The 27748-nt window shown below is 40.0% G+C and overlaps 1 protein-coding gene across 2 annotated transcripts in view; it reads right to left on the bottom strand.

Moving 5' to 3' along the window:
• Positions 1 to 27748, bottom strand: part of CDH7 (cadherin 7) — a 154099-nt gene that overhangs the window by 56969 nt on the left and 69382 nt on the right. For both annotated transcript variants that reach the window (XM_054985146.1, XM_054985144.1), the window contains exon 3: positions 25767 to 26061. In XM_054985146.1, the coding sequence (XP_054841121.1) occupies positions 25767 to 26061 (295 nt within the window). The remainder of the gene's footprint in view (positions 1 to 25766; positions 26062 to 27748) is intronic.

Below are 27748 nucleotides of genomic sequence, written 5' to 3' on the forward strand. Positions count from 1 at the left end.
CCAGTAATAAAGCCATTTCTAACAAGCCTTCTATGTGTATCATTAAAAAAGGCTTTGAATTGCAAAATCATAGCTTCAGTGACCTCAGCTACCACTAAAAATAGCTGATTCACTAAAGACATAGAGGAGTCAAGCTTTTAATAAGCATTTAAACCTATTTTTTGCATTAAATTTATTCCTTTCTCAGCTAAAATGGTGGTTTCATTGCCTTTTAATGATGTTGGTGCTCTCCTAGTCCACAAGGGAATGATTGCAGAATAATACAAAAAAGCTTTCTTCAAGTCACCTGTGACAAGGTGACTTGCCTCTGTCAATGACTTGAGTGAGGTGGTTGTTCACTCTGTGAACATTTAACCTTTGGTCTCTATGATGAGATTACAAACAAGAGCCCTTGAGTGGAAGTAATTTGCTATGTAAACATTTATTCATTCATAAATTGACTTCTGCTACCAGCTCATTATGAAGTTACTGATGTAATGGGAGGGAATCAAAGAGTTTCTATTCCAAACACTATTGACCTCTCACCATGTGCGCAAATAAGATTTTGTTTTGTATGGAAAGCATGCATGCCCAGTAAAAAGCAGCAGATTGTTCAATAAACAAAACAATATTTATCAAGAATTCTAATTAACTTTCCCTTGGAATTTAATGAAAACAGTTTTCTCACAAATAAAATGGCCCTGTCCATTGTTTATTTCTTGTTTGATAAGAGCTTCCTTGTATAATATCCTATAAATATAACTTCGTAGGCAAGCACATATATGGTTGTTTCCAGGGGCGGCGCAAGGGTTTACCACGCTCCCGGCCAGCCGGCCGGGCGCCCCCACGCGCGCTCCCTCCAGCATCCCACGCCTGCGGCCGCCACCTACCTGACCTCAATAGGCCCGCCGGCCCTGGTTGTTTCATAAAAATGTTTCCTCATAAGTGCAGATCCTGGCAGGTCACATTAGCTTATGCATATAGTCTTTCTGATTTATGGCTGTTTTAAGATATGAATGGGTTATAAGCAAAATACATGCGGTTTCAGGGTGCATCCAGACCAGAGGTTCCCTCCTTCCCAACAGTCTTGTTACTGTTAAAAAGAGGAGACCTATATAGGATTGTTTCCGCCTGTATATCCTCATGTGTCAGCTACAGTTTTCAGAGTGCTCCCTTCTCGTGGTTCCCTCATACAAGGTGACCCATCAAGCACTGAAGAGGGCCTATGCTTTTCTATGGTTGCTACCTGTTTTATTTACCAGAGCCTTAAATGGACTGCATATTGCACATTTGGCTGACTGGGGGATTCTGGTGTTTTATTGTCATTAGATTTTGGAGTTTATTGTCATTACATGTTTTAACTATGTATTGTTAGCCACTTTGAGACATGGGAAAAGGTGGGAAAGAAAGGCCTAATGGCATCTCATAGGTGCCTAATCGCATCTCGCTTGTTGTTACTAGACATTAAGGAGCAATGAACTTTCCCACAAACATCTACCATTTTCCATCTTAATGGCTATTTTCCATCTTTCTGGCTGTGTCTCCACTTCTTCTTTTTGTACATTTTAGTTAGTCCTAATTTGAAAAAGGTTATATAGCACTGATGCATTTGAAATTGATCTATAGACCAACATAGCTAACAACAATCATAAACCATAAAGACAAAGCTTAAAAATAAAGTGCCTGGTGCATGGATTTATCTAACCCCCAATACTCAACCATATTTCAAGCTGAATTCTCTTGTCCTTATAATGACCTTCTACTCATAATTAAAACTGAGAATATTATGAGCAGGTGCATATCTTTTAAATTGGGCAAACTCACTGGTGTGTTCCTGTGTAAGAGAAACACTTAAAATGAATAAAAATGCATAGTTATTAGGCCACTGAAGCAGAAATATTTAAGAATAATTTTTGTTGTGCAGAAGCACTGGTACGCTCCAGTGAATGGAAAAGATGGAACAAAAATGCCTAAATTCTCCCACCAAAGCAAAAATAGCATTTACTTTATAACTGCACTGAAATACTAGGGCATGCTTCAAACAATTTTTGGGGTGTTAAAAATCATTCAAACATGAAGAGAAGAAAGTCTAAGGACTGGAAGTCCATGTACATAATGATTCAAAATGATTAATAAAAATGAGCCAATTTAGAGATCTATATAGTTTTTAAAACTATTTTATTTAATTAAAAAAATATATGTTAGACTGCTCCTGCAGGCCAGAAGTGCTAGCCATAAGGCAGTTTATAAGAACAATAAAATAAAAATAAAAAAGAATAAAACCAAAACTACGATTAACCAGCATAATAGTCTAGAGAATAGAACCTTTCCTTGCCCTAAACAGCCGCAATAATCACTTTAGAAAAAGAAAACAGAACAATTTCTCTATTGTATTTTGATTCCACTTCTTATTCCAAAAAGCTCCAGGTGGCTTGCCTCTCAATTTGGCTTTACAACAACCCTGTGAGGTACTTTACCCTGAAGGAACAACTTGCCTGAGGTTGCACAATGTTCCTATGGCAGAATGGGGATTTGAATGCAGTACTACCACAATTATCAAACACTCTAACCACTAGATTGCACTTAGTTCCCTACCAGAGCTAAAAAGGGTTAAATAGCAGACAGCTAAAAAACGGATAACCCAGTTTAAGAACAGATTAAATAGAATGAGCAACAAAACAATAGAATCATAATTAATAGACAGCAGCAATATAAACATGATTGAATATAAATAATATAAACAGCAATATAATAATGAAAGCAGCAAAGTAAAATATTAAAACATAGCCAATGAATGATACAAAGTGAGTTTTTTATAGCAGTCACAGATACCACTCCTAAATGGGGCAGAATTTTTCTATTACTAATCTTGTCCTTACTTTACTAAATTCATAACAATGCACCTATGCACTCCCACTCACATAAACCAGTACGTGTGTTTTAATTTCATGTGCAAGTTCCTATTTAGGATGAACGAAATCTAGGACACTGGATTATCTGGGTGCTCAGCCACTTCATGCTCTCATTCCAAGACTTTGTGTAGACATCTGTAGTTGCACAAATTTAAATATTTTTGTTGAAAAAATGTTCTTGGAAGAGGAAGTGCATCTGCAAGAGAAGCATACCAGAGAAGAACTGGATAGCAACAAGTAAAATTAAATATTGCAGAGGAAGATGGTTTGGATACGTCCTCTTTCTGCATACTGGAAAATGAGAAAGGAAGACTGATAATTGTAGTCATGATACTGGTCTTTGGAATGCAAGACCATGGCTCCAAAACTAGGAAAATTCTTTCTGCTCACATGATCAGAAAAGCAGTGCTTCAGGATGATACAGTGATGCTCCTGTAAATTCCAAATCCTAATGGGTCAAAAAGGCCCACATAATTCTACAGAGCAAGAAGAATTACAGCACCAGGGAAATCAATCTCAGCTCTCATTTACTCTAGAAGAATATTAGTATAAGAAAAGGGGCAAGGAAAAGGATGCTATCATGTCTTCTTCAGAAGGTTCCAGCTTCATTAAGGGAGCAATTCTAAGCAGATCTGCTTAGAACTATTTTATTCAGTGAAACATATTTCCAGAAAAAAACATTTTTAGGAACAAAGCTTCAAAACTAAACTACATGTAACAAATTACACAAGTTCCCAGTGGCAGCTACTGCAGAGACCCAATGCTGATTGGGACCATAGTATAAGGAGAGGAGACAAGGTTGCCAGGCATGGTCTGGCATCTGGTGAGATCCTGGGGGTAGGGGCATGGGGGTGCCACTGGTGATGGTGTGATGTGACTTCCAGAGAAAACCCAGATGTGACATCATACCTCTCTAGAAATTGCTGAAAAATATATCATAAAATCAGTTTCCAGCCATTACTTAAGAGGACTGATGTCATTTCTGGGTTCTCCTTGGAAGTGATATTCCACTGTCAGCCCAATGGTTATTTTTAATTTCATTCATCTCCTGTTCCCACTCAGAGTGGCAGCAGGATGAGAAGGTTGCTGGAGGGAGGTCTCCCAACACAGTGGTGATTAACCACACCATAGTGAGAGACCTGGCAAACCTAAAGAGGAGGGGCTCCTGCATTCCCCAGCACCATTTTCCTGAGCTGAAATGACACTTGGAGGATAGCCACCAACAAGACAAATAACAACCCTCTGGCACCCCTGTTTCCCTTCCACAGCAAATTTTAATCATCTGTCTTTTTTATCAATTCTCTCCCCATCCATACTACTTTCTTTTCTCAAATCAGATCACCATCTCATTTTAAATACATAAAACTCAGGCTCTGTGGTCTACCCCCTCTAATTATCCCTATTGGGGAGAGAATAATAGCTGGCTGGTACTGGCTGCTCCCCCCACCCTTAACTATATAAATTTAGAATACTTGCAGAATTCTTGTAATATACCAACCCAAGTGGGTAACTGCTAATCAACTTGTTAATCAATTATCATACAGTTATGCCCCTGCCCCCGATTTCCTATCTGTTTTCTCTAACCACATGCAGCAGCTGCAGCATTCCCTTCCCTTATTTCCTGGTCTCTTTTTTCTCCCTGCCTGCTTAGCCTTTCTCCTGACTCTGTGAGAGGTCTATGTTGTTGTTGTTCTACGTCCCTTGTCACTGTCCCTTCTCAAGGTTGGTGCCCCTTTAATGCCAATCACCAAATTTCTTATCCCTTCCTTCTCTGCACATCACCCCCTCCCCATTCTTGCTCTGAATTTTATTTTGCTTGATGAAAGGTTGGCTTCATTAGACTCTTCCCACAACACGTTGTCAACCGTTCATCTTTCTTTCATTTACCTTTCCTCTTGTATCTGAAGGTCAGACTATGAAGTTTCTATTCACTCCTTTTTTTCTTTCTGTACCCTCTTCTTTTGCTGAGCTATCCCTTTGATCTTTTCTGGCCACTTAGAACAAAAATCAATTACACTTGTTTTTAAATCACTTTTGCTCTCTATGTGATAACACCTGTTATGTGCTTTTCTTTCACCCATGTTATACCATCTGTTTCATTCTCTGTGCTGAGCAAGTCAGTAGTCCCTTCCTTGTTCTTTCTAATGTGGTTTTCCCCTCAAAAACTTTCATGACAGGATAAACCAGATCCTATAATTTTAGATTGTGAGATCCTTAGATGTGTGGTGTGAGATGTAACTTTGAGAGTGTGGGCATCCAGAGATGATTGTCCCCTAAACCTATAAGCCTTAAGAGAGTACTATATTTGAATTTATTGCCTATTATGTGAATTAGGAGCTGAACAATGACATCTTCATATTGATTATGACTTGAGTTAATCCACATCTCAATTCAGATGCTTTGTGGGTTTTGCTCTCTTCTACTTTGCAGTGTTTTTTAAATAACTTACTTCGTCTGATTTCTTATGCTGAGATTGAGTGGTTTACTGGGAATTGAGCAGGTTCTAATTTGCTTTTTTAAGTTGTGATTTTTATTATTTAATATGCCATATTTAATACTTCAAATTTCTGCAATCCTAATCTGCAATCCTATTACTTATTAGATGTCTCATCCTCTTGATTGCATAGATTTACATTGCATAATCTCAGTGAGAAAGGTAGACTATAAGTGTCAAATAAATCAGAGAAGATAATCAAACCCTGTTGGGAAAGCAACACTCCTTCCTCCCTTCCCAGAGCTCAGAAAAAATTTACACACAGCTCTTGCCGGTTCAGCTAATTAAAGCAGCTTCTGGAATGCTGAATCAAAACTGGGAAACTAAATTGAAACAAGTCCTTCCCACTAAAAAGTCTGTGTGTTCACTTAACTTCATACCTTCAGCACTGGGCAGGCTCATCTCGCAAGACAGCACAACCGCTTATTTTCCTGAACAGTGCCACTCAAATCCCAAGGGAAGAGAAACCTCATGTTATTAATTAGCTCTGTTGTTGGGAAGAGAGAATGACACCAATGTGCATCTCCTCCCCCCTGCCCCTCCCCTGCAAATCAGGTCCACACAAGGGAGACCCCTCCCTTCCCTGCCTATCAGCTTTGAAAACATTTGGAAGGGAAACTTCAATCATAGGCTACAATTCAAAGACATTTTCCTGGAAGTAAATACTATTGAATAACATGGGACTTACACCTGAGAAGACCTGTTTAGGATTGCTCGCCCACATCCTGTGAGCCATTTGAATTACTTTCAAAAACAAATCCCTTGCCCCCACAGCAAAATGAAAACTTATAGGGAAAACATAGGTCTATGGGCGGGGGGTGGGGGGGTCAGACAATCATTCCAGCTGCTTGCCTGCACTTGGGCAATGCAGAAAATTGGCAGCAAGAATGCCCCATTTTGCAGAGGAATGCTGAACATCAAAAGGAAGGATTTGGGTTCACCCTTCATTGTGGGAACAAAGAACAGGGAAACATGAAACCAACAGGCAACAACTGACTAGGAGGTAGTAAGTTATTGAGACTATAGGGGAAAAAAGAGAACATGAAGCACAACAGTTTTTTGCACGTGTTGCTGTGCTCTCCTACTTAGAAATGTATCACTGCTGCTTCTCTACCCACAGGCACTTGCTTTCTAGGGTCCATTGTTGTGTATATATTATTGTGCTTGAGGAAAAATACAGTAAATCAATTATTTAGACTAGAAGGCGGACTAATGATTGATGCTATTTTGGGTTAAGAGAGAAAACTGCTGCCCAGGAGCCTCATTTACCCACCCACCCCTGAAAAAGAACAGAGTGCATTTGCGCATGTGTGGCCAAAGTGTAAGCAACAGACTGGGGGGCGGGGGGGGGGGGGGCGGAAAGAACCAAATGGATCAGTTTTGATCTGGGACCAGCCCAGCTGGAACAAACAAATAATGAATCAGGATTGTTCCGGAACCCCTGGAACCAAAATGGAAACTTTCTAGGTTCACACTAATTACTACCTTACTAATAGTCATTCTTTTTGCCTCTCCCCTTCTGCTGTGTCTGTTTTTTTTAATAACCCTCCTTTCCAAACAGTCACAATACTGCAGAACCGAGGTGTTCAGCATTTTTTTAAAGACTCCCTGTGTAAAATATATATTCCCTCTAGTGGAAAGCAGCTTTTAAAAGATTGAACACTGAGTGACTGTGATTATGTCCAAAGTGCTCACCACTTAGAGTTGCTAAGCGCTGGCAACCAGCAGGAGAATCCAGAGTATGGAAACAATGTAATTGGTATCACACCAATGCCATAATGTCACTTCTGGTGCAAATAGGGTTGCCAACTTTGGCTTGAGAAATTCTCATCATCATCATTTATTCTGCTTATATGACCATAATTTAATACAGTTAATATCAGGTACAGATATGCAATTACTAAGTAACAATCCGTTAAAAATATAAGATCTATAAGATAAAAAAAATATGAATGAACGAATTGAATTTATTGTATATGGCCATAGGCCTTCACAATCCCAAACAATTCATTAAAAAACAAAAAATATAAGAATACAAATATAATTACATACATATAAATAAAATTACTATAAAATGCATTTTACCTAAAATGTAAAATAAAAAATATATGATCAATAGAATATTTTATAAAATAGATAAAAGTGGACCATATAATTAAAATTCAGCGTTTAAATATAAAAAAGAAAAAAAATAACTTGGCTATACCTAAATGCAGACAACAGTGCTCTCTCACCTAAAATTCATTTAAAATTGGCTTTGCGTTTTAGTGAAATTATTATTGCCAGAAATTCACCACTGAGATTGTTATTTCTGGAATAGTATCCATCAATAAATATTGTCCCCGACTCCAGTGGAAGACAGTATTTTGATAAAATGGGAACTATCCAGTTTATTGGGGGGAAAGCAGTCTATTGGGGGGGGAACAAAAATAATAAGTCTCTATCATACCAGACACACATGGATAGAGTCTATCTGAATAAGAAAATTGGGTAAATCGCCCCATCAGTTCCACTGATGGAAAATAATCTTGCAAGAGTGAATGCAAACCTGTAAGTGGGGATTGTAAAATAGCTTAAGTATGAATGGGGGTTTAGTGGAGGAGAAATCCCTAGATCGAGAGGTGAACAGACAGTTGTGCCGTCCCTCTCCACATTAAAAGCTTTCAGCTTAATCAACCTCCAAGCCTCTTGTTAAGTAACTCTGGTAAGAGTTAAGTGAGGGAGATCAAGCAGATCTAGCTTCCCATCTATCAGCCTTAGCCATGTGCTTCTATAGTTTTCCTCCTTCAATAAATGAAGGAGACCCCTAGATGATGGAGTAGAATAAAGAACCTTTACTCTTAATTTTAAAGCAGCCGACCATGGCTTGGGAAGTTCTTGAAGATTTGGGGAGCTGTACCTGGGGAGGTAAAGGATGAGGAGGGGAGGAAGCTCAGCGAGGATATGATGCCACAGAGTCCACCCTGCAAAGTTGCCAGTTCCTCTGGAACAATGGAGCCCCGTGGCAAAGAGTGGTAAGCTGCAGTACTGTAGCCCAAGCTCTGCTCACGACCTGAGTTCAATCCTGGCGGAAGTCAGGTTCAGGTAGCTGGCTCAAGGTTGACTCAGCCTTCCATCTTTCCAAGGTCAGTAAAATGAGTACCCAGTTTCCTGGAGCTAAATTGTAGATGACTGGGGAAGGCAATGGCAAACCACCCTGTAACAAAAGTCTGTCAAGACAACGTCGGGATGCGACATCCTCCCATGGGTCAGTAATAACTCGGTGCTTGCACAGGGGACTACCTTTTTACCTTACCTCTGGAACAATTGAGCTCTCTAATCTGGAGATCAGTTATAATTCCAGAAGAATGCCAGGCCCCACCAGGAGGTTAGCAACCCTGGGCACAAACCTGAAAAAGATTTCATCACATTGGGTAAAATTTTAGATTTCAGATGAAACTCTGTTTAGTTTGAGATGAACCCTAGTGCATAACACCACACTCCCCATTGTATTCCTGCTGCTCCACAGAGCAGAAGTGGGGGCCTGGAGGTGACAAACTGGAGGTCTTCCACCAAAGTGGGACATTTTGTACCCCTAAAAGTCATTATATTTTGTTTGTTTAAAACTGCCTCTTAAGAAACACAGAAAAAGCAATAAACACAAAGGGATTTTTTTTTGTCCAGCTTTTCATCCTAGTAACTGGCCAAGAGAATGAAATTCTGGCTAGGGTAGTAAAAGTCTGTTTTTCCAAACTCAATCTACCTGCTTGCCATGCTTCGTATGGTGAGTATGGGATGGCGGCCTATTGCAAAAGTTCTTTCTTCCCCCTTTCCGTTAATATTACAACCACTATTTAGTGCCCTTTGATTCTTCTGAATGCCCGCATTGTCATTCTAGAATTTACAGCCTCTCTAGGAAGTGCCAACAGAGCTCACAAGGGCAGCAGTTCTTGACAACAATCCTTACAAATTTCTCCAGTCGTAAGCTCTAATGTTTATTGCTGATAATTCTTTAGGGAGCCACAAAACCGTACATAACTGCAATGACAGCTTCTGCAACCACAGGAGGGGCACCTTGTAAATCCTGCCAGCTTACGAATGCCAGTTTACTTGCAGACAATGTCACAGATGGAGCCAACTCAATTGCTAAACTCCAGGGGTCAAATAAAAAAGGAGTATTAGAGCATCTACTACAGCCATATATAATTTTATCTGAATGCCCCCCCCCCCCTATTGTCAAAATCTTTTGAAGTATAGTTTGTACGGTAACGTTTTGTTATACAGAAAATGTAAATTAGTAGGACTTTGCACACTGTTAATGTAAACCACATGTAAGATGTAATTGTTGGGGAAATTAAACGAACACCAATTGTAGATTTCCCCACTTCACTACTAGTCTGAGAAACCAACTCAAGGCATAGACTTGGGAATCATGGACAATAAAAGTTTATTTAGCAATAAGCCTTTGATGCAGTCAATTAGATAACTGAATGTAACAATAATACAATCACATAATTTTTAAATAATAAAAAGTATCAACAAGAGAATAAAACTTGGAAACTGTAGATTCTGTTTCCTGAGAGGAGTAAGAGATTTTAAGTTCATTTTCAGGTTAGAAGCTACATTTTTCATTGTTCTTATGGACATTTTTTAAAAATTGACATTGGTGTTATATCCACTACTTCTAATGGGCATTTCCATGTAATTAATTTCAACAAGTAACCAAATTCTTATTGAGCATTTCTATAGCACTGATCTGATATTCAGTGTTGTCCTCCTAGGGCTGCCAGTCCCCCTGTAGGGGACACTGGCCGGGGAGGGAAACCCAGGGAACGGGTCCAAGAGGCAAAAAACCTCTTGGGCCAGTGAGCAACAGGTATGCACCTGCAGAGCACAATGACATCACTTCCTCAAGAGACATCATCACGCTTGGCAGCAGGCTTGCTCCTGTGCTTCTCAGAGGCCCAAACTGACTCCTTTGAAGAGCAGCAGCATGATCACCACCAAGCACAATGACATCACCCCCAGAAGTGATGTCATTGTGCCTGCATGGAGCGTGCATGCACACTTTGTGTGAAAAGATCTTTCTAGTAAGTGATAGGTCTTTCCTCCAGCTCCTGCCAGGAGGGTAAGGGAAACTGGCAACCCTAAACCATCCCAATCTGCAGATGAAGAGCTGGACAAAAGAGTATGAGAAATTTAAAAAGGAAGAACAGAAGATTCCACAAGATTCAGGAAATCCAAGGGAAAGGTTGACACAGAAATACAGTATCTGATCAGGACAAAATAAAGGAAAATCAGAGAGAATACACGGAAGAAAAATACATAATCAGATGGAAGACAGATACCTTCAAAGAAGACTCTTTTGACAAAGAACCAGAAATCTTAGAAGGTGAAGTGATAGCTGCACTCAGAGCAATTGGGAGAAACAAAGCACCTGGAGTAGACGAGATACCAATAGAGCTATTTCAAGCTACAGAAATGGAGTTCATCAGAATCTTAACAAGAATCTGTCAACAAATATGGAAAACAAAACAATGACCCACAGACTGGAAACGCTCAGTCTACATTCCAATTCCTCCCCCCCCCCCAAAGGAGGCCAAAGAGTGCAGCAAGTATCGGACCATTGCATTAATTTCCCATGCAAGCAAAGTTGTCACCTATGTGCTATGTCAGACTGCGCGGAGGCTAAGAATCACACGGACACTTGCTTGGGTTGTAAATGGCCACAACTTTATTGATTACAGCTGTATGGAGCATTGGCCTGGCATCTGGGCAGATCCCCGTTGGCATTGTAGGCCTGGCTGCCGACCGATGCATCACCCGCCAGCCTCCCGCTGGCACTTCGGCACACGTGCTCCGTCGCTGGCCCCGCCTGGTGACCTTTGCTTCCAATCCGTCGGGGTGAGCAGTCCCGAAGGCCCACTCGCCCTCTTGGGATCCAGCACAATGCCTCAAAAACTGCCAACCCATAAAGTTGTGACTGTGCCCCCCCCCGGTTGTCCCCTATCAGCAGAGGGTGGGAGGGTGACTTGCTGCTCCTGCAGATGCTCTGGAATGATGGCGCTGACCATGTGGCTGGCCAGCGCGGCTGGACCCTTCTCTTATTTGCATACGCCCGCCTCCGCTCCGTCTTGCACCCAGTGCCAACTTAGCTTGCTGGTGAGTCATCCACTTCCTTTATGCTCAAAATTCTACAGCAAAGATTTTTACCATATATGGAACAAGAAATGTCATAGAAACCAAGAAATCAGAAGAAAATTGAGACTTGGAAGAGCAGCTGTGAGGGAACTAGAAAAGATCCTTAAAGATAAAGATGTCTCTCTGGGGGCCAAGATAAAGATAATCCAAACTATGGCATTCCCCATTACTATGTATGTATGTGAAATATGGTTGCCAGCTCCAGGTGGTGGCTGGAGATCTCCTGGAATTACAATGGATCTCCAGGTGACAGAGATCAATTCCTCTGGAGAAAATGGCTGTCTTGGAAGGTTGACTCTATGGCATTATAGCCAGCTCGTCCCTCTCTCTCCCAAACCCTGCCCTCTCCAGGCTCCCCTCCCCTCCCTCCCAAATCTCCAGGAATTTCCCAACCAGTAGCTGGCAACACAAATGTGAAAGCTGGACGATGAAGTAAGTTGAAAGGAACAAAATTGACTCATTTGGAATGTGGTTCTGGAGAAGAGTTTTGAGGATGCCATGGATGGCTAACAAGATAAATAAGCGGGCTCTAGATCACATCAAGCCTGAATTCTCCCTAGAAGCTAAAATGACAAAACTGAGGCTATCATACTTTGGTCACATCATGAGAAGACTCTCTGGAAAAGTCAATAATGCAAGGATAAGTTGAAAGCAGTAGAAAAAGAGCAAGTCCCAAAATGAGATAGCACGACTCAATAAATTATTGTATATTAATTTTTAATATTAATGTCTATTTATTATATTTATTGTTTTATACTTGTTGTAAAGCTCCCAGAGAGCTTTGGCTATGGGAGGTACAGAAATGAAACGAACAAACAACAACAACAACAACAACAACAATAACAATAATAATAATAATAATAATAATAATAAAAGCCATGTCCTCTAGTTTGCAAGATCTGAGCAAGTCTGTGAATGATAGGACATTTTGGAGGTCTTTCATTCATATCGTTGCCATAAGTCAGAGGCGACTTGAAAGCACATAACACACAGACCACCGGCACAGACTGTCTCCTTACCCAGACCCCCAGGCACAGGATTGCATTTTTTAAAAAATCTGTGAACTCTGGGAGAATATGTGCATTCTAGGAGCCAGCTGTCTACCTGCCATGCTTTGTCTCCCTAGGAATGTCATTATGGTGCTCTGAGTTAATCCAAAAGAGCAGGCCCTTTTGTGGTACAATTCTCTCAAACTACTCGACGAACTTGGAATGAGCATGCAGGATCACTGGTTAAAAGCATCACTATGTTAAACACTTTATTTGCATGGAATGTTGTAAGCATCAGGGAGAAAACTAGTTTTCTGTTTGAAATAAAACCTTTCCCTGTAAACGGAGATTTTAACATGAAGAGACTTTCAAATCACGAGTCTCCCAATTGCATTCTGAGATGGTACTAACACAAAAGTGCCTGCAGGTCTGAATCAGCTCTCAGAGTAGATATCTTAAAATAAAGCAACTCTGGAGAATGAAGGGATGTAAGACTGCTGAACAACCAATGCTACAAAAAGAACTGACTGAGGGAAACAATCTTTAACAAGGACCATATTTGTTACATACATTACAGAAACTACAAATGTATTCATTTAAAGACAAAACTGCAATGGAGTAGCTTGGACATATTGTATGCCTTAACTATTTTTATGTACAGACTGCAGAGCTTGTGAAAGCTTAAGCTTTAGCAATAAACTACCTAGTCTCTAAAGGGCTGCAATACTGAAATCTCCTTTGCTGTTCACACATTATAAGGGGCCTTAAGTGATGTGTGAAATTGATTTGCATTTCTAGGGGAAAGTGGGAATTTATTGAACTCTTCAGAATGTGTTGGTTGTTCACACATTTGATACTAATTCCAACTGTATATACATCTCAGTGCAGGGAAGGTCTCTCTCTGCATGTTCTGTAAAAAGTTACTTGGGTATCCGCTTTTCACTTTTCCTTGAAGCATGCAAAACTACCATTTCAAACGTTCACTTCAAACATTATGCACTTCCTCCACAGAAATGCCTTCCATGTACACATAAATTGCCACATGTGAAAACTATATTTTTCTGCATACACTTGCAGATTGTGTTTGTAGTCCACATAGTTATACATGGCTTATTGTTTTGCATGGCTTTCACTTGTTTACTACACAGGACTCTTCATGTACATCTTACAAAGAAAGAAAAAACACAGGGATACTTAACTTTTTCAGGATTGTGTGGCTGCAGAAAGCATATATTTATTAAAGGCTACGAGCAAGGATATTTCTCACATATAAGCCCATTCTCATATATTGGGTTAATTGTGTCCTATATTAAGCTTCATTTAATGTGGTACCTGACAAATAGAATTTGACTTTCAAAATCTTATACCCCAGAGATCTTGTTGGTCTTTAAGATTCTACTGGACTTGAATCTTGCTCTTCTAATGCAGACCAACACGGCTACTCAGGAAGTGATGTCATCATGCAGTGTCTTGTGCCACCTCTGGAGTGCTCCCATGCTCCGCAGTGAATTGATTTCAGTTTGGGGCCAAACTGGACCCATTTGGGGTTTAAATTGGACCACTGTGAAGCACAGGTGCTCTCCAGGGGCCTCCCGGCAGTGCTCCTGAGATCTGTAGTGGGCTAAAATCCCACTGAGAGTGTTGACAGGGTGGCGTGACGGGCCCTAGGGTGCTCTTCACTTCACAGCAGACTGATTTCAGCCCCAAACGGGCCTGATTCACCCACTGCAGAGTGCAAGAGTGCCGCCAGGAAGGCCCTGGAGCTCTGCGCTTCACAGTGGGCCAACTTAGATCACAAAGCACTTAGTTCAACCAGAAAACATCTACTGGTGGTCCCTGGCCCTAGGGAGGTTCGACTGGCCTCTACCAGGGCCAGGGCCTTTTCGGTCCTGGCCCCAACCTGGTAGAACTCTCTGTCTGAGGACACTCGCACCCGCCATGATCTTGTATCATTTAGGCAGGCCTGTAAGACAGAGATGTTCCACCAGGCATATGGTGGAGGCTAATTTTAGTCCATCCGTGCTGAGCCTTCCACCGGTCTCCCTCTATGAGGGGTTATGGAGGTTCCACTGCTGGCTGCCCCAAAAAGGGGTACAGTAATCTATCTGTCTGCTACTACCTCTCCTTTTTGTATGCTGACGGGCAGGAGTGCAGGACTGCCCATCTTGGAATGGTTTTATTGATTGCTGTTTTTATGCTTTGTTTATTGTTTTTATGTTGTATTTCAATCAATGTTGTACCTCGCCCTGAGCCTGCTTGTGGGGAGGGCGGGTTAAAAATATAATAAACAAACAAACAGGCCCAATTCAGCCTGTTTGAGGCCCAAATTGGTCCACTGTGGAGCATGAGTGCATGCTGCACTACCTGGAAGCATGTCCTGGGAGGCACTTTCCCCCACCTTTTCCCTTGCTGGCCAGGTAAGCAAAGGAGAGGGGTGGAAGGTGGGAGCAAGGGATCCCCTGCCCCCAGTGGGGACTGGTAGCCCTACTATCCACCCAAAACCATTTAATGTGGAGAATTTCTAAAATCTGTTCTGGACGTATTGCATCAGCAGTTTGCCTTCCTATTGTTGCCATCTTTTTCTTTTCTTTTTTTTCTGTTCAGGATAACAATACACATATGTACACCTAAATTCAATGATGAAACAGCACAAAATAAATTTGTCAACAGAGTTTTTATGCTTATTGGGGAAAAGCATTTATATACAAAAACTGGAAAGGGAAGAAGCATACAATTTGAAAAAAGAAATTCAAAATGCTCTGGCAAACTGTGCTTATATAAAGACTAGATCATTTTAAAGAGAAAAACAGTAGAATGTCAATGCACTGGGACCTTTGGGGGAAAGAAGAGCTGGTAATTCCAAAATCTGGGAAGGAATTTGGATGGGGATAATTCTGTAAGCATTCCTATAAAAAGTTCTTGTAGATCTGGTACTTCTTCATGTTTTCTTAGTTCATTTTGGTTGCTCATTCTTTTTCTATGCTCAAGAGTTAATGAATAAAATCCTTGTCATTGATATAATTTTAAACAAAATAGAGGGTAGATACTTAGATTCCCCTGAATATTTCATGAATGCTCTAGATGTTTAATTAGAAACTGTGTCATATAAATAAACTATGAATCAACGTGACTATGTAAGATAAATGCCACACAAGCGGTTTGTGATTCTAAATCCTTAATCCAATATTAATGCAGTATTAAATATTACTCCATTGGTAACCCCACAGGCATTTAAATATACCACTCCAAGAAGCCTGAAGTAGATTTAATTTGCCTTAGTATACAAGGCCCATGCACTGCATATAATCCCACTTAAACCTTCCTTTGCAATGATTTATACACCTTGCACTAGGCCTTTATATAAGAATTAATCTTGTTCTGTTTTACCATGTGATTAAGAACATACATTGTGCAAAAATAACTTCCATTTGCAAGAAAACTAATAAAATATTTTGGCATGTATAACCACACTAAAGCTGTTAGCATCATAAAAAGGGACAGAATGTAACTTCAATTCTCTATAAAAGAAACATCCTTCTAGAAATCTTGCTTACTCCAGCAACATCTCTATGTTTAGTCATTCACTTAAACAGGATATCTACTCTATTGGGGGTGTGCAAAATGCTTGCCCATGGATAGTTATCCTGTAGTAAAAATCTCTTTCAAATTTGTTTATGGTCAAATCAGGTTCCCATTTCAAATACTTCAAGAGGCACAGTTATCTATGTAGTAATTGCATATCAGTACCGATATATGTAACATTCCCTATCCACATGGAAGATTCTAATGCAACCATATAAGTGAAAGCCACCTTGGGAGGTATGCTGTTTGAAATACCCAGATATCTGTAATACATCTGGGTTTTAGTTAATTTTTATTTCAGTAACCAGTTTTCATTAGGGAATATGATCATTTTCATTATTATGTGTGCCTTTTAAAAATATTATATTGGTTATTTTTTAAAATTATTTTTATTTTTTAAATTTATTAGTGCAAAAACATAAAAAATAAAAAAGCAAACAGGAGAGAAAAAAAGAAAAAGAAAGAAAAGAGTGGTGGCTACAAAAACACTATTGGCAAATCTATGTTAAGGGATTTGGGGGTAGCCCCCTTCATCCAATTAAAACTCATAGATCCGGACTGCTCAAAGCTTGTGAGAAAATCTTTTTACACCCTATGTTTTGCATTTCTGTTCTTGTAATTATTATTTTAATATTGTAATACAGAGGGCATGAGAAAAAGCAGAGAGAGTTTACTTGAAGGTTAAGAATTGTTTACATCCACAGTTATTCAGCCCCGGCCTTGGGGCATTCTCTCCCAGTTATGAAATTAATGGTGCCATTTGAGAATGTTTTTATTATTGTATTCCTTTCAAATGCTAGCTATGACTTGTCAATCTACTACGGTTGCCAGCCTCCAGGTAGTAGCTGAAGATCTCCCAGAATTACAATGGATCTCCAGATCACAGAGATAAGTTCCCCTGGAGAAAATGGTTGCATTGAATGTAGACATGGGCATGAATTGAAATAGTAATCAATTTTCAATCAGGCTGATTTGTGTTTCACGAAAATACATTTTGTGGGACTGCGGTTTTCACGAAATTCACAACTTTTTGGCCCAATTCATTCGATTTGTGAACGATTCATTATGCCAGACAGGCTAGTGCCGATCCATTGGTTCCCTAGGCAACATAGGCCCTGAATATCAGCAGACCTTTCATTGCCATTGAAAACCCCAATCTTAGCCCACTTAACCTTGACAGGCAGCTCTCCTTGCCAACTGGAGAGCTTCCATTCTGCCCTATGCAGCGAAGTGCAGGAGGTTAATCCCTTAGGCAACTGAGGAGGTGGGCCTTCTGTAACCATGGGCCACTAATCTCACCCCTCCAAACCCTGTTAGGCAGGTCTGTCTGCCAACCACAACCTCCTGCTCTATGTGAGTGTTTGTTATATAAGGCAGAGCTCTCTGCCTCGTGCTTTTCAGTCCCAGTAGACAGAGGGAGAGGGAGGACCTGTTGCTGGGATTGGAGTGAGAGAGAGAGAGAGAGTGGAACTGAGCTTTTCGCAGCTGCTTCTTTAAAAGAGATTGAAAACAAGCCTCTTATTTCCAGCTTTTGGCCTTGCTGTGGAAAGGTCTTTGGGTGAGAGTTCTTTTTTCCTTCCACCCCACCCCATCCTAGTCTCAGGCCTTTGCCTGGCTTTGGGCCTAGGTGTCAGGGCTTGCGGCAGCCACCACTGGGTGGGGCCCCGGCATGGCCAGCCCTGACGTCAAAGAGGTGCCAGGGATGCTGCAGGACCCTGCTCTGTGGAAAGAGGGGTGGTATACCTCACCCAGACTCCCTCTCAGTCTACTCGCTGGCCTGCTCAACCTGCACAACTCATCCCCTTTGACCTCCGCCATTACTTATCAATTGATCTAAAGTAAAAAAATCCCTTATCTGCCTAAGCCTTCCATAAGAAAGATTTCTTCCCAATTTTTAAATCTGGATTTGACTATAATGTTAGTTTAGCATGTGAGAACAGGTCAAACTGATATTGTCATGATATTATGTGCCATACTTCTCTGGCTGCAGAAATTAGTGGAGGGACAAAATCCATTTTAACATAAGTAGACCCTAATGCATTCCACTTACAAAGTGGTTGCAAAAAAGAGACCTCCAATCAAGCCCAAGACAGATACTCCAAGTGAGGAGATGGATCTCAGTAATTTGAACACACTAACAAATAAGCTTGATGATAATCAATAAGGTCTAGAAGAACAAATCTTCCATTAAGCTGCATCCTCTCCAAAGAAATTTTAGGTAGTGTTGAAACAAAGTAACAATTTTATTAATATATCTACAAGGTATATAAAAAGAGATTCTATGTGTAACATATATAATTCAAGGTATAATATTCATTTTGAGCGTATTTACTTTACCCCGTGACAGGTTTAAGGTTGCCTACCTATCCAAATCCAAGGACATATCTGAGATCAACTTACTAAAATTCAACAAAATCATGTCCTTAATAGAATCTATACACCAAGATAATTAATAACATCTGAGCACCATCGAAAATGTCCCTCAGTAATTACACTTTGTGATACATTGTCTCCCAATGGCATTCATTCTGATTTTGTACAATTAACAGAATAATCAGACAGATCAACCAAAATTATTAATCAAATTCATTAATTCAGAAGTAGAAGACTGAATAATAATAAAAGATCATCAGCATATAAAATAATTTTAAATTCTAAAGAATTATTTATAATGCCATGTATATTAGTACTTTGTCTAATAGCACATATCAGAGGTTTCAAACACAAATCAAAAATAAGAGAAGAAAAAGGACAAACTTGCTTAGTACCTCTTTCAACAGGAAATGATACAGCAAAAAGACCATTGGTCAGTACCCTAGGATTTAGGGGATGAATACAGAATTCTAATCCATTTCAAAAATTCATGAGGGAAGCCAAATTTAACCAATGTAACAAAAATAAATTTCCTATGTATGTTGTCAAATGCTTTTTCAGCATCAAGTGAAAGAATAGCAACTTGGTCACATATCTTTGGATTTAATGCAATCAGATCAACTCGTGCAGTTTACCAGTTAAGAACACCTGATTTTTAACTGATCAGTTCTATTGTTGATCTGTTCATGAGTGTTTGACAAATTATTTCACTGTATTCTCCTGTAACAATGCAGTACAGAGCAATTGGCTTTTTGTACATGTGCATTAGACATGGGCATGAATCAAAAAAATTTAATGAACCAGCGGTTCGCGGTTCAGTGCCAACGACAATCCTGAGATTGCGAACCACAATGAACATTTTCTGTTGCCAAACTGGTTCGCGGTTCACGGTTCGTGGGGTGCGGAATGGCCACCGTGGCACTTAGAGAGCCCATACTCCCAGAGAGTGTTTTGCAAGCTCTCCTACAGCCATCATCCAAGTTTGGACAAGATTGCAAAAGGGATCTTGGAGTTATACCCTCTCCAATCCAAGGCCTCCAGGAAACTCCCACAAAAATCCAAGCTCAATTATGCTCTGTCTCTCTCCCCAAAGGCTAGCAAGTGGCAAGCAAGAGCTCTGTCCCACTCCACTGCTCGCTGAAAGTGAAACCCAGCCTGGGAGCTCACGGGTCCCATTGAGCAACGCAGGAGGTCTGTGTTTGGCCGTCAGAGCTGCCTATCAGGGTTTGCAGGGATGAGATTGGAGTGCCCATGGTTACAGAACACCCCCTTCCCCCTCCCTCCCCTGGGTATCTTCTTAAAACTTGTAACCGCTTTGCAGCTCCATGGTTGGAAGGAAGACCTGCCGATCAAGGTAAGCTGGGCTTCCATTTGGGTTTCCAGGGCAACAGAAGGAGCGCAGACAAGAGTTCAAGCATTCCCCCGGCTCCATTGCCAGGAGAATTGATTGCTGGCGCCTGAGTGTCTGGCTTCCCAAACCGCGGCTGAACGCACCAAACCAGGCCTCTCCTGAATGCTGGTTCGTTGGCCATGGACAATCATGAAGCGCCGATTAGCGATCGTGCGATCGCCAATTTCGTGGGTCGTGCCCATCTCTGATGTGCATTCTTACAAAGTTTGATTGAGGTCTGCTACCTCCCCATCCTTGATGCATAACTCCTCTGCTTGATGGGCAATTATTTAAACTGATAATTAGATCACTCACACAAATCATATAAATCAGTCAATGGTATGTTTCAATACTGTGTTTCAGCTCTGTTTTTATTTGATGTTCAGCTAAGTAGTCTTTAGGAATGCTAATGGCTAGTGATCAGTTTGATTTAGCAGTGTCTTTTGTGCATGCACAGCTGCTGTAGTATAATGGTTAAGTGGCTGGGCTCTGAGCCAGCACTCAGCTAGTTTGACTCCCACTACTGCCATGAACTCTGCAGGTGGCCTTGGGTAAGCCACTCCTCTCATCCCCAGCTCCCCAGTTGTATTGTGCAGATAATAACAATGACTTTTTTAATCGCTCTGAGTATGGCACTAATCTGTCCAGAAGAGTGGTATATAAGCACACGGTTATTATTATATATTATTATTTTGGAAAACTCAATTAAACTGGTTCGGCAGACATTTGTGGCTGCTTGGCATAAATCAGATGAGTAATTGGTTCACATCTGACTGCAGCCTTCAAACAGGGTAAATTTGACCATCAAACATGTTTGCAGTGAAATTCTCAGCATCCCTACTCTCCATATGCAGAAGCAGCAAACTTCTGAATATTAGTACTAGAAGGCAGTATCAGGAGAAGGTCTTGGCCTCTATGCCATACAGGGCAACTAGTTGGTCTCAGTGTGAAACAGGATGCTGTACTTAGATGGACCAATAGTTCTTCTATTGGAACAGTAGAAAGAAGGAAATGGCCAACTGTCTGCATCATAGCTAATGTGACTAAATTATTAGGTCAAGTCAGACAATGGCAACACAGGGATGGGTAGGAGAAGTGATCCTGACTGAGCAAGTAGCATTTACTTGGGAGAGACTGTAGCTAATCTGTAGAGCATACTGTTTGCATATTGTTTTGTTAAATCCCTGGCATCTCCAATTAAAATAATTTCAGATGCTGAGAAATAACCTTCTCTGACCTAGATCTTTGAGAGCTACTAGACAGATCAGAGGACATATTCAGTATAAAGTAGATTCATCACTTTAATTAAAATGGGTAATGGTACTTTCAATGACTACAATAGCATAAAAAAAATGGGAAGGGGCATGGAGACATATAATAGGGATTCTGACAAAAAAAGAGAGGTTTGGGGACCCTATAAAGTCTACAATTTGGAAAGCACTTATTCCAGATAATATTCGTACCCCCCCCCCCACCTTAATTAGACATTGCTTTGTAGGATAGGATTCAGGGAATATAGTCCAAAGGGATCTTTTTTAAACAAAAGGAGTTTGAAAGAATGGAAATCAGTACTCTCCAGGGGGTGAGATGAAGGCAATGCTTTCTAACTATGTCCCATGCTGAACTCCAGGAATACAAATTCACTAAAAAAATCTCAGCAATTTAAGAATATATATTGACTACAAAAGCAACCCCAAACACTGGGGCATCAATGAACATTTCCTAACCCTAGGAGACTCCACTAGACTTCTTATAGTTGTGGATTATTTTTTTCTTAAAGTGCATCTCTATTTTATCTTGCCCTCATGATATTTTTAACAGTGATCTTTTTTCCTTTGGAGGTTATTCACCTTTTTTCTTGCACTAACATTATATTAAAAAGATTGTGGAAAAGAGCCAGATATCAACTCAGCACTGATATTTATTCTTACATTTTACTAAAATCATATTGCAGTAAAAATGATTTACTTATCCTCCTTTTGCCCCCGACTCATGTTTCACTCTCCTTTATTTTGCTACAGGGACATACAATTTCACTGATGGTGCTCAGTAACTGGGATTTGTTTGTTCTGTTTCGTTTGTTCCCACTATGCAGTCTGAGAATGTTCTTTGTTAACATATTCACATGAACACAAAGACACCTGTGAGGAAAATGGAATTTATCCTGGGATTGCCAAAATCTATTTATGCATGGCCAGGTCTGAGGGAGAAAAACAAACCAAAATCTGGGTACATATGGAGTTTACTGAATCACAAAAAATGTCAAGGGAAAGTAAACTGCAATATGCCAGTTCACATACTCCATTTTTTAAAAGTTGGCTAGGATAGATGTCTCACTAATACTGTACCAAATGAAGTAGTCTGTTGTCTGTAACCGGTTATGCCATAGCAAACCAGGCAACTCTGTGACTACAATTCATAACCCTATAGTCCTGATGACTTTAACAGAATTATTTCATACGGTGGCCTTGCAGCCTCCCCTCCTATAGCCCTGGTTGTTCACCGCTGCTCAGAGGAGGATAGGGTGGAGGTAAAATTGGCAGGAAATAGGCATCATGGCAATTGACATCATTACATAAGTATGATGATCTAGGATTCCATTAAAAGTCTATGGTAAAACCACCGAGTTTCAGGAGAGCCCTAGAGCATTGGACTGACAGGGTTTGCACCAGAAGCACAGTTGTGGTATCATCACAATGCCTATTTACATGTTCATACCCCCTAAACATCCAACTGGTTGGCAGCATCTGGCTGGCAACTCTATTACTTTAGTATAAATGAACTATGCGTTATGCCCTAATATACCATTGCTAACCAACGTGTATTTCATGGGCATTTTGTACATTATGCAGGGGCAACCCAAATTCTCCTCCCAGAGCTTCCTTTTCCAGTACACTCTTTTCCATTTCCTGGCCTTGTAACCCACTTTTTGGTCTCCAAGTGAAAACCAGTGGCCAAAATAACTGTGGCATTCTTATTCTACTTAAACTATAGACTTTTGCAGATATTTAGCACCTCCATTTGTTTTACCTTGCATTTCCACCTAAAAGTAGGGTTGTTAGTTCCTTGTATTCTTCTAGTGGGATAGGGTACTGGCACTTACCTTGTCTGTTTCCTTGCATGTGTGAAATGTGCATGTGTGCTCCTGGCAGGTGAGGTGATGTCACTTCCTTAAATGACATCATCATGCCCAGTGGTGGGCATGTTTCCATCCTTCATACTGCATGCTGGCCTGAAAGGCTTTTTGCCTCCCAGGCCCATCCCCTAGGGGATTTCCCCCCTCCCCCACTGGCCAGGTGAGTGGCAGTGGGGGGCAGAGGCTTGGAACAAGGGATCCCCTGCCCCCACTAGGATTGGTAGCCTTACCTAAAGATCAGGTTCCTTTACAATTCCCTTAGAACTGCTCTGGATACAAAGCTTTACATAGTGTTATGTGATGATATGAGATTTATCTTCAGTGGGGTAGAGTGACTAGGCCTGGGGAGACCCAGATTCAAATCCTCATTTATCATAAATGTAATTAAGTGACTCTGGATCAATCATTCTCTCTGTGAAGATCTTCTTCACAGACTTATTGTGAGCTCAGAATAGAAGAGATGGAACCATATAAGTAGCCTTGGATTCCTTGACATAAGGGAAGGATAAAACTATACTAGGCAACCAAAAGAAGAAAAGTTGCAATTCAGGACAAATGACCCTCCTATTTCTATTTTTAGCTTGGAATCTGTTACATATGTTCCATGTTCAGCTTCTAGAGGGCTCCAGTTCTTTCCTGTGTTAGCTCTGAACCTGAAAGATGCTAGCCTATTCGTGTGAGAAAACTACCTGACAGGTTAAATCTATGATTGCACAAATTGAAAGATACAGTTTTCTAGTTATGATCATTACAAGTGTCGGGGGAAATGGTTGTTCAATTGGAGGGGAGGTACTATTTTGTATGTTCCATGTTAAACCTCTAGATGGCTCCAGTTGTTGCCAGTGTTAGCTCAGACAGAGCAAGCACGCAAGCTGCCATATGTCTTATCTAATAAAGAAGTACTCTTTCCAATGCTGTCTGCCTCAGGACTTACTGCAGGACTCCCATACCTAACAGAGCCCATCAGATATTTTATTTTTCAGAATAGACCTCCATATTTCATTATGTCTTCTGGATACTTGTTCTTGAAAAATGGGAAGTGTTGGGGGACATAGGTCCTCATGCACAGTATTTTCATACAAACATTTACTAAGCAGCTACCAATACCTTTAATACTCTTTCCTATGATCTAGAAAAAAAAATTAAAGGACACTTAATGGTTGCTATACAGCCTCTCACAGAATTTCCTCGCTCTGCATTGAATGGGGGCTGTCTTAATGCGACAGCATCTACTTGGCATACAGAAAGAGTTCAATCCTTGGCACCTACAGTTTAAAAGATTTAACTGTAGGTGCGGGTGGCTAGATTGCCTGCTTTGGTGAGTAACCTCTCACAAATTCCTCTACCAGCACTGAATAGGATGATGGGGGAGGGGGGAGAACCGTGGAGGGATGATATCCTGAAACCTCATTTCTAGCTGCATAACTGAAAGTCAAAAAGAGTCCAGTAGCACTTTTAAGACTAACCAACTTTATTGTAGCATAAGCTTTCGACAATAAAGTTGGTTAGTCTTAAAGTTGGTTAGTCTTAAAGGTGCTACTGGACTCTTTTTGATTTTGCTACTACAGATTAACACGGCTAACTCCTCTGCATCTGTAACTGAAAGTGGTACCACCATATCACTATATTATTCTGAAACTACAGTTTTTACAATCAGGTGACAACACTTCCAGTTATACAGCCAGAAATGAAGTTGTGGCATAGCAGGATGCTATTTTGGTAAGTCTCTATCTCTCAGTCTCCTGGTAACTGTAGTAAGTAGGTAACTGGGAAGATATTTCACATTCCTATTAACCAGATTCAAATCAATCATTCTAGAGTGCGAGAGGTTCACATAAAATCAATGGAAAATATCTCTCAGAAAAGACATCTATAGTTTATAACTGGTACAGAATATGGGCTAAGAAACTTGGCTGCGATCCAGGAAGTCACCAAATGTAATTTTATCTGAATCACAAACTCAACCCAGTCTTTCTCAAAGAGTCACTCATCTGTTATATGAGAAGAATAATATTGACCTACTATATGGGGCTATTGTTACAATAAGGTAAGGTATGTAAAATACAGTGCACTGTATTTTTATTATCAAGGATCTTTATTCTGAAATATCTTTACAGATACTCTAGCTGTATATTAACTTATCTGAAGATCCAAAACAGTCATTTTTAAGCTTCATTATCCAATAGAAAAAGTGAATCTCAAATAATTTAGTAGTCAATGTAATAAAGATTTATTTATTTATTTACCTCATTTATAATCCAACTTTCTCCCTAATGGGGATATAAAGCAGTTTACATCCTTCTCATCACCATCATTTTATCTTTAGAAGTGAAGTAGGTTAGGCTGAAAGTGTGTAACTGACCCAAGGTCACCCAGCAAACTTCCATTTAGGGTTACCAGGGGATTCCCCATTCCCAGCCTCCACCCCCTGCCATCACTCATCTGGAAGGGGGGGAAGCATGGGGCCTTCCCTAACCTGTTATGTCACAAATAGCATTATTCCTGTATGATAAAGTGCATGTGTGCAAAGTAAGTTCTCTCCACATGTCCCCCCACAATCCCCTTTCCCCTTGGTTGGGCTCCATGGGATCTGGCTTCCATGGCAAAATGGAATTCAAACCCAGATCGCCAAATCTTAGTCTGACACTACATCATATTGGTACTCTCAATATTACTGATAAAAATATTTTTAAGAAGCAAAAATAATTTATTTTCAACCATAGGTACTTACCCACAGGAGACATTTCAGGTACTCCAGCAGTGTAAGGACCATCCAGAAATTTAGGTTCGTTGTCATTGATGTCCTGAATCTTAATGACAAATTCTGACTCAGGCTCCACAGGTTTATTTGTCAGTCTGTCTAGCGCTTGTGCTCGGAGGGTGTAGTAAGCCTGTTCCTCCCGATCGAGCCTCTTTGTAGCATGGATATCTCCAGTGTTCTCATCTATAATAAAAATGGAACTTGCCCCTTCTCCTGACAAGATGTATTTGATTGAGCCATCTCCTTTATCAACATCAGAGTGAAGCTGGTGAAAAATTGATGAGAGACAAGATTAATTTACAGGAAAGTTGATGATATGAATTTTTTTTAAGCATTCACATTTCATGCAGCAGAATGTGGACTTTCATTGTTCTTGGAAAGATCAGCTAAATGTTGATTGTGCACAGCATGTAAAAGATGATGGGAAGCTGTCAGCCAGTTCCCATGAGCCAGACAAGCCAATCACATTCTATAAACAACCTTATTTTTCAGGTGCATTTTATGTCAGCTCAGAGTGAGAACATCATCTTGCTACAGATTTGTCTGAGAATAGCAGCTATCTTTAGAAAGCTGACAATTTAAAAGCATTTACTCTAGAGGAATTCTGCTGGAATCAGTATGGCTGTTCATAAATAAGTGGCTCAAGCACTGTAATACTGACTAAAGTAAGTTTGTTTAAACAGTTATGGATGCAGTCCTAACAGTGCTTTTCTGGAAGTAAGTTCCATTGAATAAAATAGGACTTACTTCTGAACAGACCAGGCTAGGATTGTTTTGTATACCTTCAAAATCATAAAAGTGCAACAGTAAGATAACAGATTTGTACAGGGTTACCAATGGGCCTGGAAAAAAATGTCCTGCACCTTTAGTAGAAGCTTCATGGGGTTCTATTTACCAAGTAAAGTTATTTTCCTCCATGTCATAAAAAGCTTTAATTCTTCATTTCTGACATTAAGACTGTAGCAAAATGACAGGCCATTTTTCTCCAGATCTGTTGGCAATGCCACATACATATATGTTTTCATAAACATTTGTGGGCACCACATATAATCTCATGCCGGATAGTCATCATTTATTTGAAATACTTGTAGTAAATCTCATTATTCAATGTCTTTTGTATATTCCCATTAATTTTTTTTAAACAAAGTAAAAAATGGGATACAGAAAGAAAAAAAAGGGGAAGGGAAAAATTAATGAGGTCAAGAAGATTTTGCAACTGTTCGCTACAAGAATTATTAGAATACAGAGTCCACAAAAACTTTTATCTTTTTCAATATTTGTCCATGTAGCAATGAAGATTGCAACTGTTATAAATCCCATTACTATATATTGTTCCTCTATACTACACATAACACATACCACCTCCTTCTTCACACTCAATAATAAAAATTAATAAACAAAAAGGAAAAACTCATTCCATTATTACTACAATATTTCATCTTATTTCTTTATATTACTGATTAACATAACTTTTAGTATAACAATCATCTCTACTTATCCTAAACTTTATTAATGTTTCCATCTCCTACAGACTATTTTAGCAATTATATATTCAATTATATATTCAAATATTTCCCCCCTTGTCAAACTATAACATCTTATGAGCTATATACAATACATCAGTATATGATCTTATTCCAATTTATAAGACTGTAACGACTTATATATTCTATTCTTTATAAGCAAAATAGTTCCCCCATTTCTCTTCAAATTCACTTATTGGTCTTCTATTTACATAACTCGTAAGTTTTGCCATCACTGCATCTTCTGCCATCTTATCTTTCCAGATTTCGTTGGTTGAGCATTCATCTTCTTTCCTTTTATTTGCAAATGTCACTCTTGCCGCCATCAGTAAATATCTGAATAATGCATGTGATGTTTTATTAATATTTTCTGGTATTATTCCCAACAGCATAGTCTGGGTTTCATAGCGAAATCGAATTTTAAGATTT

The sequence above is a fragment of the Eublepharis macularius genome, chromosome 7 (assembly GCF_028583425.1).
Source record: "Eublepharis macularius isolate TG4126 chromosome 7, MPM_Emac_v1.0, whole genome shotgun sequence".
NCBI lineage: Eukaryota > Metazoa > Chordata > Lepidosauria > Squamata > Eublepharidae > Eublepharis > Eublepharis macularius.